The sequence below is a fragment of the Macadamia integrifolia genome, unplaced genomic scaffold, assembly GCF_013358625.1.
Source record: "Macadamia integrifolia cultivar HAES 741 unplaced genomic scaffold, SCU_Mint_v3 scaffold2111, whole genome shotgun sequence".
NCBI lineage: Eukaryota > Viridiplantae > Streptophyta > Magnoliopsida > Proteales > Proteaceae > Macadamia > Macadamia integrifolia.
This window is the reverse complement of record NW_024868519.1, coordinates 12,111-27,990: the sequence shown is the minus strand read 5'-3', so window position 1 is coordinate 27,990 and position 15,880 is coordinate 12,111. Positions and strand designations below refer to the sequence as shown.

The 15,880-nt window shown below is 36.4% G+C and overlaps 2 protein-coding genes across 8 annotated transcripts; one reads left to right on the top strand and one right to left on the bottom strand.

Moving 5' to 3' along the window:
• Positions 1 to 3,221: 3,221 nt before the first annotated feature.
• On the bottom strand, positions 3,222 to 6,708 carry LOC122065746 (F-box/kelch-repeat protein At1g57790-like). Of its 4 annotated transcripts, XM_042629598.1 has the most exons (3): positions 6,263 to 6,293; positions 4,552 to 4,653; positions 3,222 to 4,379 (listed from the first exon to the last, which is right to left on the bottom strand). In XM_042629598.1, the coding sequence occupies exon 3, from the start codon at positions 4,293 to 4,295 to the stop codon at positions 3,246 to 3,248; it is 1,050 nt and encodes a 349-aa protein (XP_042485532.1). In that variant the 5' UTR covers positions 4,296 to 4,379; positions 4,552 to 4,653; positions 6,263 to 6,293; the 3' UTR covers positions 3,222 to 3,245. The 4 variants fall into 4 exon arrangements, with proteins under 4 accessions (XP_042485532.1, XP_042485531.1, XP_042485530.1 ...); XM_042629597.1 differs by lacking the exon at positions 6,263 to 6,293 and adding an exon at positions 6,573 to 6,708 and having other exon boundaries at positions 3,222 to 4,685; XM_042629596.1 differs by having other exon boundaries at positions 3,222 to 4,653; positions 6,263 to 6,388.
• LOC122065747 lies at positions 6,500 to 15,502 on the top strand. 4 transcript variants are annotated; one of them, XM_042629599.1, is made up of 4 exons: positions 6,500 to 6,638; positions 7,000 to 7,105; positions 7,922 to 8,015; positions 14,101 to 15,502. In XM_042629599.1, the coding sequence occupies exon 4, from the start codon at positions 14,128 to 14,130 to the stop codon at positions 15,370 to 15,372; it is 1,245 nt and encodes a 414-aa protein (XP_042485533.1). In that variant the 5' UTR covers positions 6,500 to 6,638; positions 7,000 to 7,105; positions 7,922 to 8,015; positions 14,101 to 14,127; the 3' UTR covers positions 15,373 to 15,502. The 4 variants fall into 4 exon arrangements, with proteins under 4 accessions (XP_042485533.1, XP_042485534.1, XP_042485535.1 ...); XM_042629600.1 differs by having other exon boundaries at positions 14,098 to 15,502; XM_042629601.1 differs by lacking the exon at positions 7,000 to 7,105 and having other exon boundaries at positions 6,501 to 6,638.
• The last annotated feature ends 378 nt before the right edge of the window (positions 15,503 to 15,880 follow it).

The window sequence follows — 15,880 nt, the reverse complement described above, 5'->3', positions numbered from 1 at the left end:
CCTCCCCTTTTTTTTCTTTTATAGGATCAAATTGTATCATAAGATTGGATGCATGGGCTAAAAAATCTCTTTAGGCTCAGTTGATCGGTCATCCTGCCTTAGACCGGTTTAGGATCAATAAAGAATTGAAATCAACTGGATTGATTGTTAATTAGCCCTATTTTTCAATATATAGGATTGATTAGTTAATTAATCGATTCTGTCCTGGCCTCATGAGCCTGAAACCTATTAGAAACTGGACCAATTGACACCGCTACTCTCATAATGTAAATATTCAGTTTCTTTAGATTCTATGACTATTTGCAAATAGGTTATGCCTGGAACATCACCTTTGCACAACTAGGTTAGTAAAAAAATAACTTCTTTATAAAGTATGGCAAAAGGTTTCGTGCATAGTTTTGCCCACTTCTCACAAGTTCATTGAAAACCCCATTATTTGACACTTTGTAACTCGTCCCCACCTTATGTGATTTTGCATAAAATCCCTCCCCTTAAAATAATTCTCTTAAAGGAATTATGACAAAAAAAAAAAAAAAAAAATTCGTACAAGATCCAAGGTTCATACTATCTGGGATCATGCACTTAAGAAGAGCTGAGGACATATGAAGGTATCATGCTTGAAACTAACTACACCATAACCTTGAGACCAATATATATATATATATATATATATGTATATGAATGGTTTCATGGTGAAGCTAGTTCTCTTTTCTCTTACTTGTGTGAGATTCCTTTAGAGGAGCATAAACTACACCTCAATTTATGGCAGAAAAAATGATGCCTTGCCTCAAAACACCATTATAAAGAAAGAGCAACCCAGTGCACAAGGGCTTCCACTACTATAACGACTGGAAGGGCCAATCTAATCAATTTAAATGTAAGTAAATACAACTTTTAATAGAAAGATGAGAGAGGGATCTACATGTTGCTTGTCTAAATTAGCATCTTACACGCTAAGTCAATGTGAAGAGAAAAATAGTATATTAATGAGTTGAGAGAATGGGGACCCAGATATTTAATGAAGAGAGAGGACAAAGAAGAGAGAGCGCCTAGATTTGCTACCTCTCCACTATCAATCTAATCCGGAAACTTTCCTTCGTTTGATATAGGTGGAATAGTAACTGACACAGGAGCATCTCCATCTCGATCAAAGTTTTATGTCTTGATAGCAGCAACCAAACCCAAAAGGACAGTGGTCTACGCATCAGATACATGCATTATTGCGTGTTCCTACCGAGACCATGGTTGCGGCAAACGATGGTTGAGAAGGCATCAAAATCATCTGCAGTGAGGTGCAGTGAGCATCTAACGACTAGGGTGCATGGACAGACCCTCCCAGCCATTGGATGCTAATTGCACTTCACCGCTCGCTGCGAACAATTTGGACTCATGAAAAAGAGGATGGGATCGGGTCAACCAAGTGGATCAACTCACTGAGGTCAGATAAACATTCTGACTTGGGGGTCTTTTTGATGAAGTGGCAATAGTCAAAGACGTTAATGAATATCTTTCTGTAATCATAGTTATTAAATTCGGATTTGGGAATTATTCGGATAAAGAATTATTTGGATTAATTAGTTTCATTAATTCAAAGAATTCGGTCAAAATATTGGTAAAAAAAGCGGAGATAATAAAATTCGAGTTTGGATTCGGGAATTATATGTTACAAAGATAAAAAATGGACAAAAAAATCGGATGCTATTTTTAATATTTACAATATTATTTCATATTATCTATCAATTATCATATGTACATACCACACAAATGATATAAAAATAAAAATTTTAAATTTTAAAGATAAAAAATAATATATTTAGCTTTTTTTTTTTCCGCTAAACTTATTCCCTATTACTCAAATAATTGAATCAGAGAAAGACTGAGAGGGGGGACTGAACACAAATTCAGCTAGGTCCATGTCACCCATGATGCATGTTCACCTTACTAGAGAGAGAGAGAGAGAGTAACACCTGTGAGACTTCGTCAAACCAAAATAGGGTGAGAGATTTTTTTTTGGTAGAAGTGTGAGAGATTATCTCACGAAAGATAAGCTTTGTCAGTTTCTATTAAAAAAAAAGAAGAAAAGTAACATTAGGATAATAAATGCATAATAATCACACTATTTTCTAAAGGCTTATTGACTTATTCAAGATAAATTTTTTTTTACATGGGATAAAATTCGGTTTGGCTGAATTATTCTTAAATTAAAAAAAAAAAAATCTATAAAATTTGAGAATTTTTTAGAATTTTTTCTTTGATTCAGACTGAATTTTATTTGTAAAATTCCATAAAATTCTGTTCGGAAATTAAATAACTAGGTTTTGTAATCAACGATGTTAATGAATCTCAAAAATAACTTAATTTGGGCAAATTTGTTTCCTACTGCCAATCCATCTTCGTCGATTCTGTGCACATTATCAATTTAATTAATGTCATATTCAATTATGTCAACTTATAAAAATAAAATATTAATTTAAGTTACTAAGTACGGATACTTTTTATTTATTCAATTTTTTTTTTTGGCTTATTTTTAAACACTATTAACTGATGGAGTTAGAATAACTCGACAGTTTTTTATGATTAGACCTAGAGAATCAAAATGACAGATTTAGTAACCATACAGTTTTTAATGATTTATTCTACAGTATCATTTTCATAGATTTAGGTTAACCAAACAGTTTTAAGGAAGAAATACCTAACAGAACTATGAGTAACCAAACACTTTTTCAGAATATCTCAAAAATAAATAACATTCAACAGAAACACTCTCTATGGAAGTTATGCCAAATCAGAAATAAAACTCCAACGAATTATACAACCAAACACATCCTAAAGAGTCCACGACCTTGAATCTAAGTGAATACTCTGGAGCCACACTCAATTTTAGGAAATGTTTCACTTGTTCACTACTGCGCTTTCTTTCCTGCATCTGCTCTCACACTATGGGTGGGAACTAGGTAAGATCATCCTGATTTCACCTAAAAACCATCACCTTTTAGTGATATCCCTCAGTCCCTGTTTATTCTTTTTGTGTTCTTTCACCCTTCAACCCCCTTTTCCCCACTTACTACTAATTAAATCTTATCAGTTTCACCGAAAACAAAACTAAAAAAAGACAAATAAGCTAAAGCAAGTTTGTAATAGAGAATCTAATAACATGTTAACAATAATTGAACTAAAAAAAAAAAATACAAAAAATGTTGTAGTACAACGAATAAAAAAAATGAACACATAAGCTAATACTTTATTTAATTAGTGGACGATTTCAAACCCCATTTAAGGTCCTTACTAGAAGGTATGACAAAATTGGGTTCAATCCAAGCACAATTTCTCCGAATTTTCATTCCACATATGTCTAGGCTTGAATGACTAGTGCCAAAAGTATGGTACATTTCAGTACTTAGAGAATAGAAGACACAGGAACAGGAATTGATCATGCCTCCTCTGCTACTACTACTATCACAAGAAGAAATGGGGAATATGGGGAAGTAGATCTTGTCACCCATTCCATCGAATGCCTTGGCCATTTCTACCGAGAGCGAAGTTTGACTTGCAAGGAATAACATGTGATCTTCCAAATCTTGGACTTGATTCCAGGTCATCGTCTGATGATCCAGACTGAAAACAGAGACACCTTTTCCCATATGACCCTGAAACACTGAGAAGAGATTACCATTACATTGGACCAAAAAACGGTTACCATCTGCAATAGTTAAAACAAAAGGTGGTGTATGGGGATGATCAAGAACAGTCCAATTGCATTCTTCCCTTCTATCATCCTTGTGTGGATCAAAAACTCCAAGATTTCCATCTTCACCAAGGCAGTAAACAAGCCCATTATGGAAAACAGGATTGGCATTTGATAGCATGAATGGTAGATTATTGGCTATATACTTGTGAATAGTCCAGCTTGCTTCTCCGTGATGGATTATGCAAATAGAAACTTCATCAGCCCAAAGTGATTTTGCGATGCCAAAGACTATACAATTCGAAGAGGTTGGTGGGGATGAGAATGAGAATGCTGGCAAATGCATGTACGGCCATTTTTCCTTTTCTAGTAATGTATCCCATTCTTGGCGCGGAAAATCCGGTAGTTCAATCATAGTCTTATTGAAGGGATTGAGAAAGAACACTCGCCTTGAATATTGCCACATAAGTAACCAACCATCGCTTGAGGAGCATATTCTTGAGTCAGATAGTCCTGGAATTTTTATGAGACTGCCTCTAAATAAGGGATGAAACATATTCATTACGTGGTCCTCTTCCTCAAGATACACAAGCCATGGAGATTGGGTCATTGACGTACTTGGAGTAATATGTAGTGGGAATGGATTGCCCTTGGATCGCCATGTTCTACAAACAGCACAAAAAGAGCAGTAGTCCTGTCCAAAGAGATGCAATTTTATCAAACCCAAAACCTCCTCTGGAAGATCATCAGACCAAAGTGATTCTTCGTTTCTTCTTTGATGGAAAATAGAGAAGCAAATGTTCTTTTGCTTGTAAAGATACTGGTATAAGTGGTAGAATGCAGATTTACAAGTAACTAATAGATACCAATATCCTCTAGTTTCTGACTGGTCCTGATTGACTGTCTCCCCACATGTTTCTTTGGTTGCTTTTGCCATGGACTACTTTGCTTTCTGAGAAAGTGACCACCTAAATTGACAGACAAATCAGAACACACTCACCTGTATCAAATAACGGATCATATTAATGTACCACGTATTCAAAGCTTCTCACTGAATAAAAGGGAGAGAAACCGAAGGCTATAATATTAATCTTACAATTATCATGAATAAGTTAGAAGTACAAGTGAAAATGTAACAATAATAATGGTGTAATTCCCAGAACAAATAGGCTTCCTGAATACAGGGCTGGGATGATTTCATAAAGATTAAATGATGATCAGATATGGGAGAGAGGAGAGCGTAAGTAAGGGGTATGGTTGTGTACACTTGCCTTTGCCTCTCCTAGACCTTGTAGTAGCGGGAGCCTCATGCACCAAGTTGCTCTTTTTTTACATGATTAATAGATGTGCTCTAATCTGATTATGCCCCTACAAGTAAGAGTGGCATTGGTTGATCTGGTTTATAAGGAGCCCTCAGTTAGGCTAGATGAATGATGCCAAGAAGGTTTGAAATTTTTTGCTATACCTAGTACTTCCTCTTAGTTTCTCCTTACTTTGGTTAGAGTAATGCTTATAAGTTTGGGTCCTCCTTTAATTTCTCTAAAAAGGCTACAGATGATATTGTTTGATAACCATTTAAACATCAGTAGAATTCCAAATAATAGTATTAGACGTATAGCTCATGTGAACAACAAAACAGACTTGAATAAGAAACTTACATATCAGTGGAATCCAAAATATTGCATCTTGCATGGATCAAAATTCATGAATACAGTTAAACCACCTTGTAAATTAGTTACTGGTTATGGGTTTCGAAATGAAAAAAATTGAAATTATAAGAAGTCAAGGCTACAAAATGGAAGCAAGGAAAGAGAAATTAAAAGGGGTTTTTTGAGAAGAAAATCATCTTTAACCTGCAGCAGCAACAGAATCAGCAATAATACAACTTTGGTTTAGAGGGTAGAACTCCTTTGATCAGCCACCAACAAAACTGAGATTTTAAGAGGAGTGTCGCAATCCCTTATATCTATCGATTCCAACTAACAAGCAATCGATTGTTCTACCTAGAAACTGAAAATAAATTCATCTACTCGTATTGGGCAGTACTCTAGCTCACCGCAGATTCTAAGAAGATTTTTTAGAATTTCTTTTTCTTTCATAGTTTCTATTTTAGAAAGTGTATTTTCTTTCATTAAATAAGATCTTAAGAGTTTACATTTTTAAGTAGATTTGCTATTGTAATTAGGACTCTTTATTTTGTAACCAATTAAAGGTAGGATTTCTTTTCAAATTGGGATGTCTCTAGAAGATCTTAGGCTGTAACTGGTTTTATTATAAATAAAGGACAAGGTTGATTTATAGCCCACGATTTTGAATTAATAAAAAGAAGAAAAGAAAAGAAAAAAAAAAAAAATTCTCATTGATTAATTGCTTAAAAATATTGCAAAATGGTTGGACGATAAAATATGGAAAAAGTTTATCTAAATCCATGGCACTATCCTAGGGTTCACAAGCGGCTGAAGCCATAGTCATTATTTGATTATTCTAAGTCTAAAAGAAATTGGAAGCACAACAACAAAATTTCAAGCAGGGAACTTGATGAAGAAGTTTTAAGATTAAAGAAGTAACAAGACTTACCTTGATCCTGTATTGGGGCCTTTTTCGATAGAACAATACAATGTGATAAGGGTTTTGCAGGAGAGAGGGGGTTAGAAGGACTGGTTTATAGGAAGCGATGAAGGGTAGTTGGAGTGTGATAGGGAGAGTGAGAGAGTGAGAGTGGATAGGATTCCTCTATATAGAGCCCAGGACCAGAGGGTTATCAGACGGAAAGGAATCCTATAGGAATCTAGTTTCCTATTTCATTAGCACAATTTGGCTTTTATGATAACAATTGAGGGAATGGATTCCTATAAAAGAGGGAGAGAAAGTGGGGAGGGAAAAATACCAACTTCCGGACAACGACCGCTATTGGCCTCTTGGAGGTCAGCCGTGTGTGTTACGACGCTGCAAGGTATCTTCCTTCCTAGGATCTTACCTGTCTTTCAAAAATTTCATTATTGATTGAGGGGATTTCAGTTCTGAATATTTGATTTTGGAGTTGAAGAGATTTTCTATTCATGGCTTCTTTAATAAGCCAATGGATTTCCTACTTTCTTCTCCTCCTCTGTTTAATCGTATTGAGACTCCATGGATCAATAATTTTATTTTATTTTATTTTATTTATTTATTTTTAATGGGTTTAGTTATTTTTTGTGATAATCAATTTGGATTTGTCCCTGTTAATGCTTAAACCCATCTATTGTTTAATATAATTGAGAAATCTTAAGCCTACGAGAGGAAGCCTTGTTTACCTGTTTCCATCTCTTACTTAGGCAATAGTCCATGATTTATGCTGAGAGCCAAGATATAATTTGCACGATCTTCTTCAAATCGCCATTGAAGGTGCACGTCTTCCCCAGAGCATCTCGCCTTACACAGGTATGTACACATCTCCTCTCTCTCACCCCATTGAAACAGCAGGCCCTTCAATCTCCCACCTCCTGACCCTCTCTCTCTCTCTCTCTCTCCCACACACAGTTACTTTCTCTTTACTATTATTGGGTAGTGCCTGAAGCTGCAATTTCTCTGTTTCTTAGACCATCTTCTCCCCTATTCGATCACCACTTCTTAATTTCTCTTGCGGTTTCTTTTATTGCCTAAGTTACAGTGTTTCTTGATTGTGTGATGCCCTGAATCCATATTCCTGTTTCCCTACAAAATTCTCCTACGTTACTCGCTCTATCTTTGTCTGTGAATGTCTCTGCCATTAGTTATCCATATTCGTTCCATGCTTGTTTGAGGAAAATCAGGCTAAAAGAGCTAGCGAGAGAGAGGGGAGGGGAGGGGGGGTGAATAAGAGAAAAAGAAAATGGACAAAGGCAATGAAAGTATGAATATCTCAAGCTTCTCACGACTTAATAGTTCTTAGTAAGAATAGAACTTATAATACAGGAGTGTTATAAGATGAATAAAATAAATAAGGCTAATCACTTTTCATAGGATTTCCCCTCAAGCAGTACCACAGATATCAGACATGTTGTTTATTTACCCAAGTTTCTCCAGGAGGCTTAATTAGCAGATGCAAATTGCGAGTTTCTCTTGATGAAGGCAGGATAGAAATTTCTCTGATAGCTGCTTTTCTAAAATAAAATTATGCTCAAACTCCAAGCATTGTCTTATGTTTCTCAAACTTCACGCATTGTCTTATGTTTAATGGGAATATGAACTTTTCTTATAGTTGTTTTGTTTTTGCAGGATAAATTAATTGAGCCTTGAATTAGAAACCCAAGTTCTTGCATCAGTGCTTTCAGCTACAGCAACTCACGAGCCTCCACTAACCATTGACCGGGTACAATCTCTTTTGTTAAACTTTAATTATTCAGCAATATTTTTTTTTTTGTGCCCCTCTTTACTGCCCAATTTATGTAGTACTTCCTCCTTTTTCACTATAGTTACGCTGAAGCATGATTGGTTCCCATGCACCAAATAACAAAAAAGTGAGGAGTGCAGTAGTGCACCATTTATTGGTACCAACAAAGATATCTACACTATAAAATGTGATGAAATAACATAAAAGTAGGAGGAACTCTGACGTGTTGGGAATGCCCAGACACAACCCTGGGGAGCGGGGGCTGTGTCTGGAAGTTCCCTATGCCAGACCGGTAGGGTTTTTTCTCCCTTAATTAAAATATCAGACTAACTGATTAGGTAGATTGTGGAAATGGATTCCTCAAGGAAAGAAGATATGTTCTTGCCATAGGAAATTTGGTTTTATGAAAAGTTGAAATCTTAAATTTTCTGTTCATTTCAGCGCAGTGAGAGCTTGAAATCTCATGGAAAGTTAATGCCGAAATGTTTAAATTTGAGTGAAATTAAGTGGATAGTGGGAGGATACATAGAAAGAGTACATAAATTATTGACAAAGTATCGAGAACCATTAAAACAGGCTTGATTTTCCTTATGATTCAAAATTTACGAAAATAGCAACAAGAGAGTAATGGGGATTTAGAAAATGCCTTTTCAGCTGTTGAGATTGTGGTTCATTACTATCCAAATTATAGTATTATTTCTTTACATGTAAGGGTTAAACAAATAAACAATACAAGCATAGAAGAAAGTAAACTCTCTCTCTCTCTCTCTCTCTCTCTGTGATGTAAGATTGATTATCAAGGTAATCAGTCCCAATAGGATCCATCATAAACTCCAACATGACTTGGAATAGATCAGATTCAACAATAAGAACAGAATTGAAAATATACTTAGATTTAGGTCAAAACTTGCATAATTGCATCTCACCAAATAGGGTTCCTTTAGGGCTGAAATTGGGTTGATTGTAGGTCCTATGTAGACAAACAAACTCTCAAAATTTGAGCTGATTCCGCCAACTGAGTAGTGAGTTATGACGCTGGCATGAAAAAGGAAACTTTTGGTGATTCACTAGGCTGGAAGCGTCGGATGATCCTCAAATTTAGATCAAGTGGTCCTTCTAAGGTCCTCACAAACCCTCAAAATCGTTCACCAATCAAAGACCTGGTTTGGGAGATATGCCCTCGAACATTCTTTCCGGGAAAGCCCTATAACTGGATTCAGTAGCTTGGTTGTGTGCTCCTTGTTCAACAATGGTTGGGACTTTGCTCTCACAATAATATTGAATAAATAAAAGTAGAAAGTAGAGAGCTAAGTATAGAAGTTGATTGTAGAAGAAGAGGGGGGGGTAGGGGAATGGCTATCTCAGCTTGGGCCTCTCACTCACAACTATCCCAACTGTTGCTTAGGAATAAGGAGCAGCAATGGCTGTAAATTCATATAGGAGAATGTACAACCTTAAAATTTAGAAAGTAAACCAAAAAGGAATCTAACATGAAAATAGAAAATAAGACTTAAAGACTAATCTTTCCTAAAACCCAACTACTTGGCAATCAAGTAAAAATAAAAATAGGAACTCCTACTACTCCTAACAAATAATACTAACTTGCTAACGAAGAAAAACCAAAAAAGGAAACAAAACCTAGGAACTACTATTGCTCAAATTGATAAGCAACTCTTCAACTTTTCTATACTTCTTTCTTCCAAATCAGATGGGACAGTTGGCATGCTTCTAGAAGGACCATATGGGTCACTAGGATTGTTCAAATGAACAGTACTGTTCACGTGAAAAGTGACTCATGAGCAATCTTTTCATTTTAGAACTCATGAACAATGTTTTCTGTTCACTCCCTTCTTCCTCATTCTTTGATCTACATCAACTCTCCCACTCTTAGAAAATAATCGTCCTCGAATTTTGAAGAATGTAAGGGTGAATGTAGATGCTGCACATCCATCTTCAATCCATAGAAAATTTTGGGTCTCTTTGAATGTATGGATGTAGTCATAGACGCATGGTCGACACTCTTCAAGGTAATTCAAGGGGATGATGAACCCCACGTGCTCAACCTCAACATTGTCAAATGTATCCATGGGGTTGTCCACATAGATGTGATGTAGGGGGTTCCTAGGTGACTAGGTCTCCTACAAGATTAACTAACTAGGTAGGGTTAACTCAAGGGACTTAGGTCTATAGGACAAAAAGAAACTCAGCAAACAAGATTAAGCATGCAAAATAAAATGAGACTAATAAACAAAGTAGCAAAAAGCAATAATAATCTAGACGGAAAAACACAAACTTTTACTTAAGCTTCAAGTGGGGACATGGGGAAGGGAACAAACGTCATACGAACATTAGGTTCAACACAAATCAATCTAGACACCCAAATTAGATATGCAAACAATCAATGTCCTCTAGCAACCAACTAAAATAGAAAATCAGCAAGGGTTTTGGAGACATAACAGTGACGAAATGTCTTAAAACAATGGGTAAAATAGGCATAAACAAAAGGCTAAGGCTGGTTTCAATGTTAATAGGCTGCAACATATAATAGGGATTATTAGAGGTGGAGAGGGTTTAGTTTAATGAATTACCTTGCTGCTGTCCAGGTCTGAGGAGAAAAGAAGAGACCAAGGTCCTCCAAAATAAAGAGATGCAGTACACTTTTGGTTGATGAGGACAAGTCCAGCCAGTTGTATAGAGATCCTCAGTATTGTCGATGTAGCTTGGTGAATGATGTTGGGGCTCTCAGCAACTCACGGACAGCAGGTACAACCAACAGTAATCCGTTCATTGAAAGGAGATCAGCAGCAGCAGAGAGTAAACAGCAGCCGAAAGTAAACAACAACAGAGAGTAGCAGCAGCAGTGAGTAACAGCAGCAGTGTGTAACAGTAGCAGTGAGTAACAGCAACAGTGACAGAAAAAAAAAAAGAATGAAAAAAAAAGAGAGGGAGGTGAGACAAGAGAGAAGAGAGAAGAGAGAGCCGAGAGAATAAAGAGAGGAAAAAGGCGAGAGAGAAAGTGAGAAAGACGAGATTGAAGGAGAGAGAGAATCGTGAGAGGGGTGGGGGCTTTGCTTCTTGGCTGTTTTTCAATTCACATTCATTAATTGCAAACAATGGCCAATGGCCTTACACTTAAATAGAATAAACTTTCAAAAATAAAAAAAAGATATTTAGAAACTCAATTGCTTGAAATAAAAAACTACCTAATAGACCAATAGAAAGAAGTCCTAGTTTCCTAATTATGTAAAACAATCAAATAACACTAGAATTAAAGCAAAGTACTATAATCAAATAAGATTTGGTGGGGTCCACAAGATCTGCTGAATGGGAGGACAAGGGGGGGTCGAACCCAGCGCTGGAAGGCTGGTTCGACTCCTCTCTTTCCTTCTTCTTTCTTGTTTCTTCTCTTTCCTTCTTCTTTCTTGTTTAATCCTTCAACCACAAAGATGGATCTGGTTGAGTCTTCTTCTTCTTTCGACTATACACCTTGATGTCCCCATCAAGATGTCTTCAATTACCTCATCTGTAGGCTCTAGTTCTTTCTGTAGGGGAGTAACATCAGCCGTGTCTTCAACCTTTTCAAACCCCAATGCAACATAGAACTCTTTTGATTCATCTACCCGTTGGTTTTTATTGGTTCCGTTGATGGTTCAACCACCTCAACCACCTCTTCAACCTCTAGCCCCTTAGGATTTTCCTCATTGCTGTTCACAATTATCACAGTTGTTTAGCGCCAAGTTCCTCGGGCACGACCTCACTGTACACCATTGCGACCATGTCGTTTTCAATTCACGCTCTTCTTCCTCTCTCTCTCCCTCTCTCTCTCTCTCTCTCTCTCTCACACACACACACACACACACACACACACACACATGGGGCTTCATAATTTCTTGAAGTTGTCATTGTCATTGTCATCCCTTTCATATGTGGGGCATTTATTGCGTTATTGTTTGTATTTACAACTCATTATGGTTGAAACATGCCAACATAACATAATCACATCAACCAATTGGGTCAGGCATTTGTCTCATACAGTGTAAGGTATCGGAGTGAAATGAAAAATGAATTTACTGAAAGGCTCCTTAACACAAAAATCAACTTTTTCAAAACAATACTTCTGAAAATGACATGAAGTGAAGTTCTAGAATGAGTACTTTAATAATTTTATGTCCATGATTGCTCCAAGGGTTCTACCAATTGAGCTTTGGACCTAATTTTGGTATCTATACTAAATGGTAATCAAACCCAATGCATTAGTTTAGTCTTCTCCAGATTCTTTAGTTGTGAGGGAAATTGCAATCATTTAGCCCTCCTAAAATATACAGAGATTATAAGATGTAAAATATTTTCTGTTCACTAACACACTTGAATTGCAAATTATAACTTTTCTCATCAGGTTTCCAACTTAGTCCACTGTCTATCGCTTACTCCATAGCTCAGATCGCAATACAATTATGTCACTCTAATTCATCCATCCTACCTACCTAGTCAAGTTGAATCTATATAGGTTGAAAGATATATTAACACAATGAGTTATTCTAGAGAAGAAGACTGAACAATCTAATTCATCTCTCATCCCTTTTTAGTTTCCTTTAACCACTCACCAATCACCATCAAAATAGGAAACGACTCCTTGCAATCTTCCTTCCTTTATATTTGTTACAACCTTTCAATCTTCGGCCTCCCATAACCAATTCAATTATTAGAGAGAAAAACCCATCAGGTATGCCTATGATCTCTAAATCTACTCATCGTCCTCTCTTCTGTTAATGTTCTAAGGATCTTGTGTAATAAGCTTAAATTGCAGATTATGCTTTCAGGCTCAAGGTTTCTAATACCTTCCTTAACTCCTTTTTTTTTTTTTTTTTTGATAAAAACCTTAGCTTGGTAAGATAGCAGTCGTAACTTTGTGATGTTGCTAAAAAACTAGAAAGAAGAGGAGGAGAAAAAGAAGCATCAAGGGGTGTCATAAAAAGTGTTTTGCAAGATCAACCTTGAGGATCCATCTACTTGGTTGGTCCTTAGGATCTGAGCCACTAAAAGTATTATACTCCTCTGCAGATTCAATTAATCAATTCAAACCAAAGCTGAATAAGGTGAAGAAAGAAGGTTGCATTGGCGATGTGGCCTCCCTGAGTCTGATATGATTAGCAGTTCAATCAATCTTGACATTTGACTCATTCTGATTTGTTGTCCATACTAATTTTGGCTATGATCCATCTTTCATTCTCTGAACTTTTCTTCTTTGATCTTCTAATCTTCTTCTTATAATTATAACTAAACTTCCTTCCGATACTTGTCAGTGTCACACCATTGGTTCTGTGACTTGAAAAATTAATAGAATACGAGGCTTTGCTAGCTTGACAGTTGCATTAGTTATTATAGGAAAATTGTTCTCATAGACCGATCAAAACATCCATATGGGATGGCCAACATCAACAAAATTGAGTAGAACAAAGAATGAAAAGAAAAACCTAAAAAAGTCATTACAGTCCATTGGTTTTTGAGGCTATTCCTTTGACAGTACTCTCTCAGATTATCTTGCTCGCCCTCAGTATTACATATATAAAAATACTAGTTGGGTTGTTTTTTGTGGGACCCAGTTTCTCTACAGCCATGGTGAAAATAAATCTCTTAAGCCACCTGATTAGACCCTTTTATTGAACTTCAAAGTACCATTGAACTAGGAAGGATATTTCAGATCTTGAACAATAAGGGGTGGGAACCAAAGATGTACCCAGAGTCCAATCATAGCTTCACATCACCATGTAAAGGAAAACTTAATACTTTTTTGTGCACAACGTTTTTTCAAATAAGATATGAGTGCTTGGAGTGTCACTCTCCATGATGGGAAGCAGCTCAAAGTTTTGCTTCTTCAAAATCATTGACCAGAATTAAAGAGGGGTTAGTCAATCATTGCCAATGCTTCATAAGTTTATCAAAATACATCCATGAAAACATAATATTTTGAAAGATTCATTGCCTTACATATTAGATAAAAGCAGAGCATTTGCTTCTCAATAATTTCATGATAAATTACCTTTGTGATTTGATGTTTCAGCAGTGATCAGAGCGAGTCCGAGACAATATTATGATGTCAAGGAAAGATCCACTAGCTTCTGAAGCAGAACCTTGGCTTGTTTTTTGCTATGGCGATGACATAGCTGGTCAAACTTTCTACAACGTATCAGAGGATAGTTACTACATTATGAGCATATCTGACATGCTCCAGAAAGGCATTTGCACTGGTTCACATGGATGGGTAGTAATATTGGATACTAAACAAGGACAATGTTTCTTGTTGTATCCTTTTACTTTGGAGAAAATCCATCTACCACCACGGGAATGGAAATCATTCAAATACAATGAATGTTTGCTATCATCTTCCCCCCATGATCCCAATTGCATTGTCATGTTCACATACTGTGACGAAACAAGACTCTTGCTTTGTCGGGTTGGAGATGAAAGATGGTTCACGTTTAATATGTTAAACACGGTAGGAAACTTCTATAGTCCAGTTATTTGCAACGGGACTATATATGGATTAGATACTAACGACCGACTTCTGAGGTTTGAAACGGGACATGCTGGTCCTATTCGTTCTATCAAAATCAAATATTTACAGGCTGTCCCGCATTTAGAATCAGATTCAATGGGTGCAAATTTGGTAGGATTTTACGATTGGAATCTGGTAGGGTTTAGCAATGAGCTCTTTCTTGTTCATAAGTATCACTTGACCCGAAGAACAGGAACAATGGTTTGGAGTTTTCAGATTTTCAAGATGGACTTTTCGAGAAAGAAATGGCAAATAGTGAGAAACCTTGGAAACAAGGCATTATTCATTGATCCGAAAACAAAAGGTGTTTTCTATTCTACTACGACAGGGTCATCATCATCATCAAGGATTTTGAGAAACTCAATCTACTTTACTCAGAAGGAGGACAGGTACTTGTATAGATTCGATATGAAAGAGAGAAGCATTTCCTCTGCATTGCCATGTCCACACCTAAATGACAAGATGGCTAATTCAGTGTGGGTAATGCCTGATGCTGTCCAATCTGCAAAGATGTTTCAGATGATGAAGATGCATATGCAGGGACAAAATAAAGCTTTGGATGAGAAAGAAAAAGATATCCTCGAGGACAGCAAGAAAGGAGATTATTTCCCCATCTCATCCAAGGTGGTGACAAAGTACTCTTATCTTGCACCCATAGTTGGAGCTCTTATGCGACTACTTATTGTTCTTTTTGTAAGGAAGAATAAGATGAAGCTAGGATTGGTGATTGCAGCCGCAAGCACAGGTGCATTATTAGTGATGTCACTTGTCATTAGGTAAGAATTCTATTTGATTCCAACACCAATTATAACATCTTTATCTTCATGTGATTCTTCTATTTAAACTCACTGCTTAAGGATTTCTTATAAACACAATCCATTTATCAATTAATGATTGATTTTTCTACTAACATAAAGCTTTCCTATAGACCTGATTGATTTTTCTACTAACATAAAGCTTTCCTATAGACCTGCCGAAGCCCAAATATTTGTTACAGATGAGGCCTAAACGTATGACAAATGGAAAATTTGAGGTTTGGAAATTCAAGATTACAGGATAGTGCACAGTAGTGGTTGATGTACCGTAAGAGTATATATGCACACCAATATTTGAGATAGTAATCGATTGAATTAGGATCTGAAATTTGATACATGGATAATTCAGACTATGCACTATCTATCAAATGGCTGAAATTGCCACAACATCATTCCAAAATGGCACAAAATAAATGGTTTCTTTGATAAGCTTAGCAAAGTAAAGTTGTTCAAATGAGGTATTTTCTTTTCAA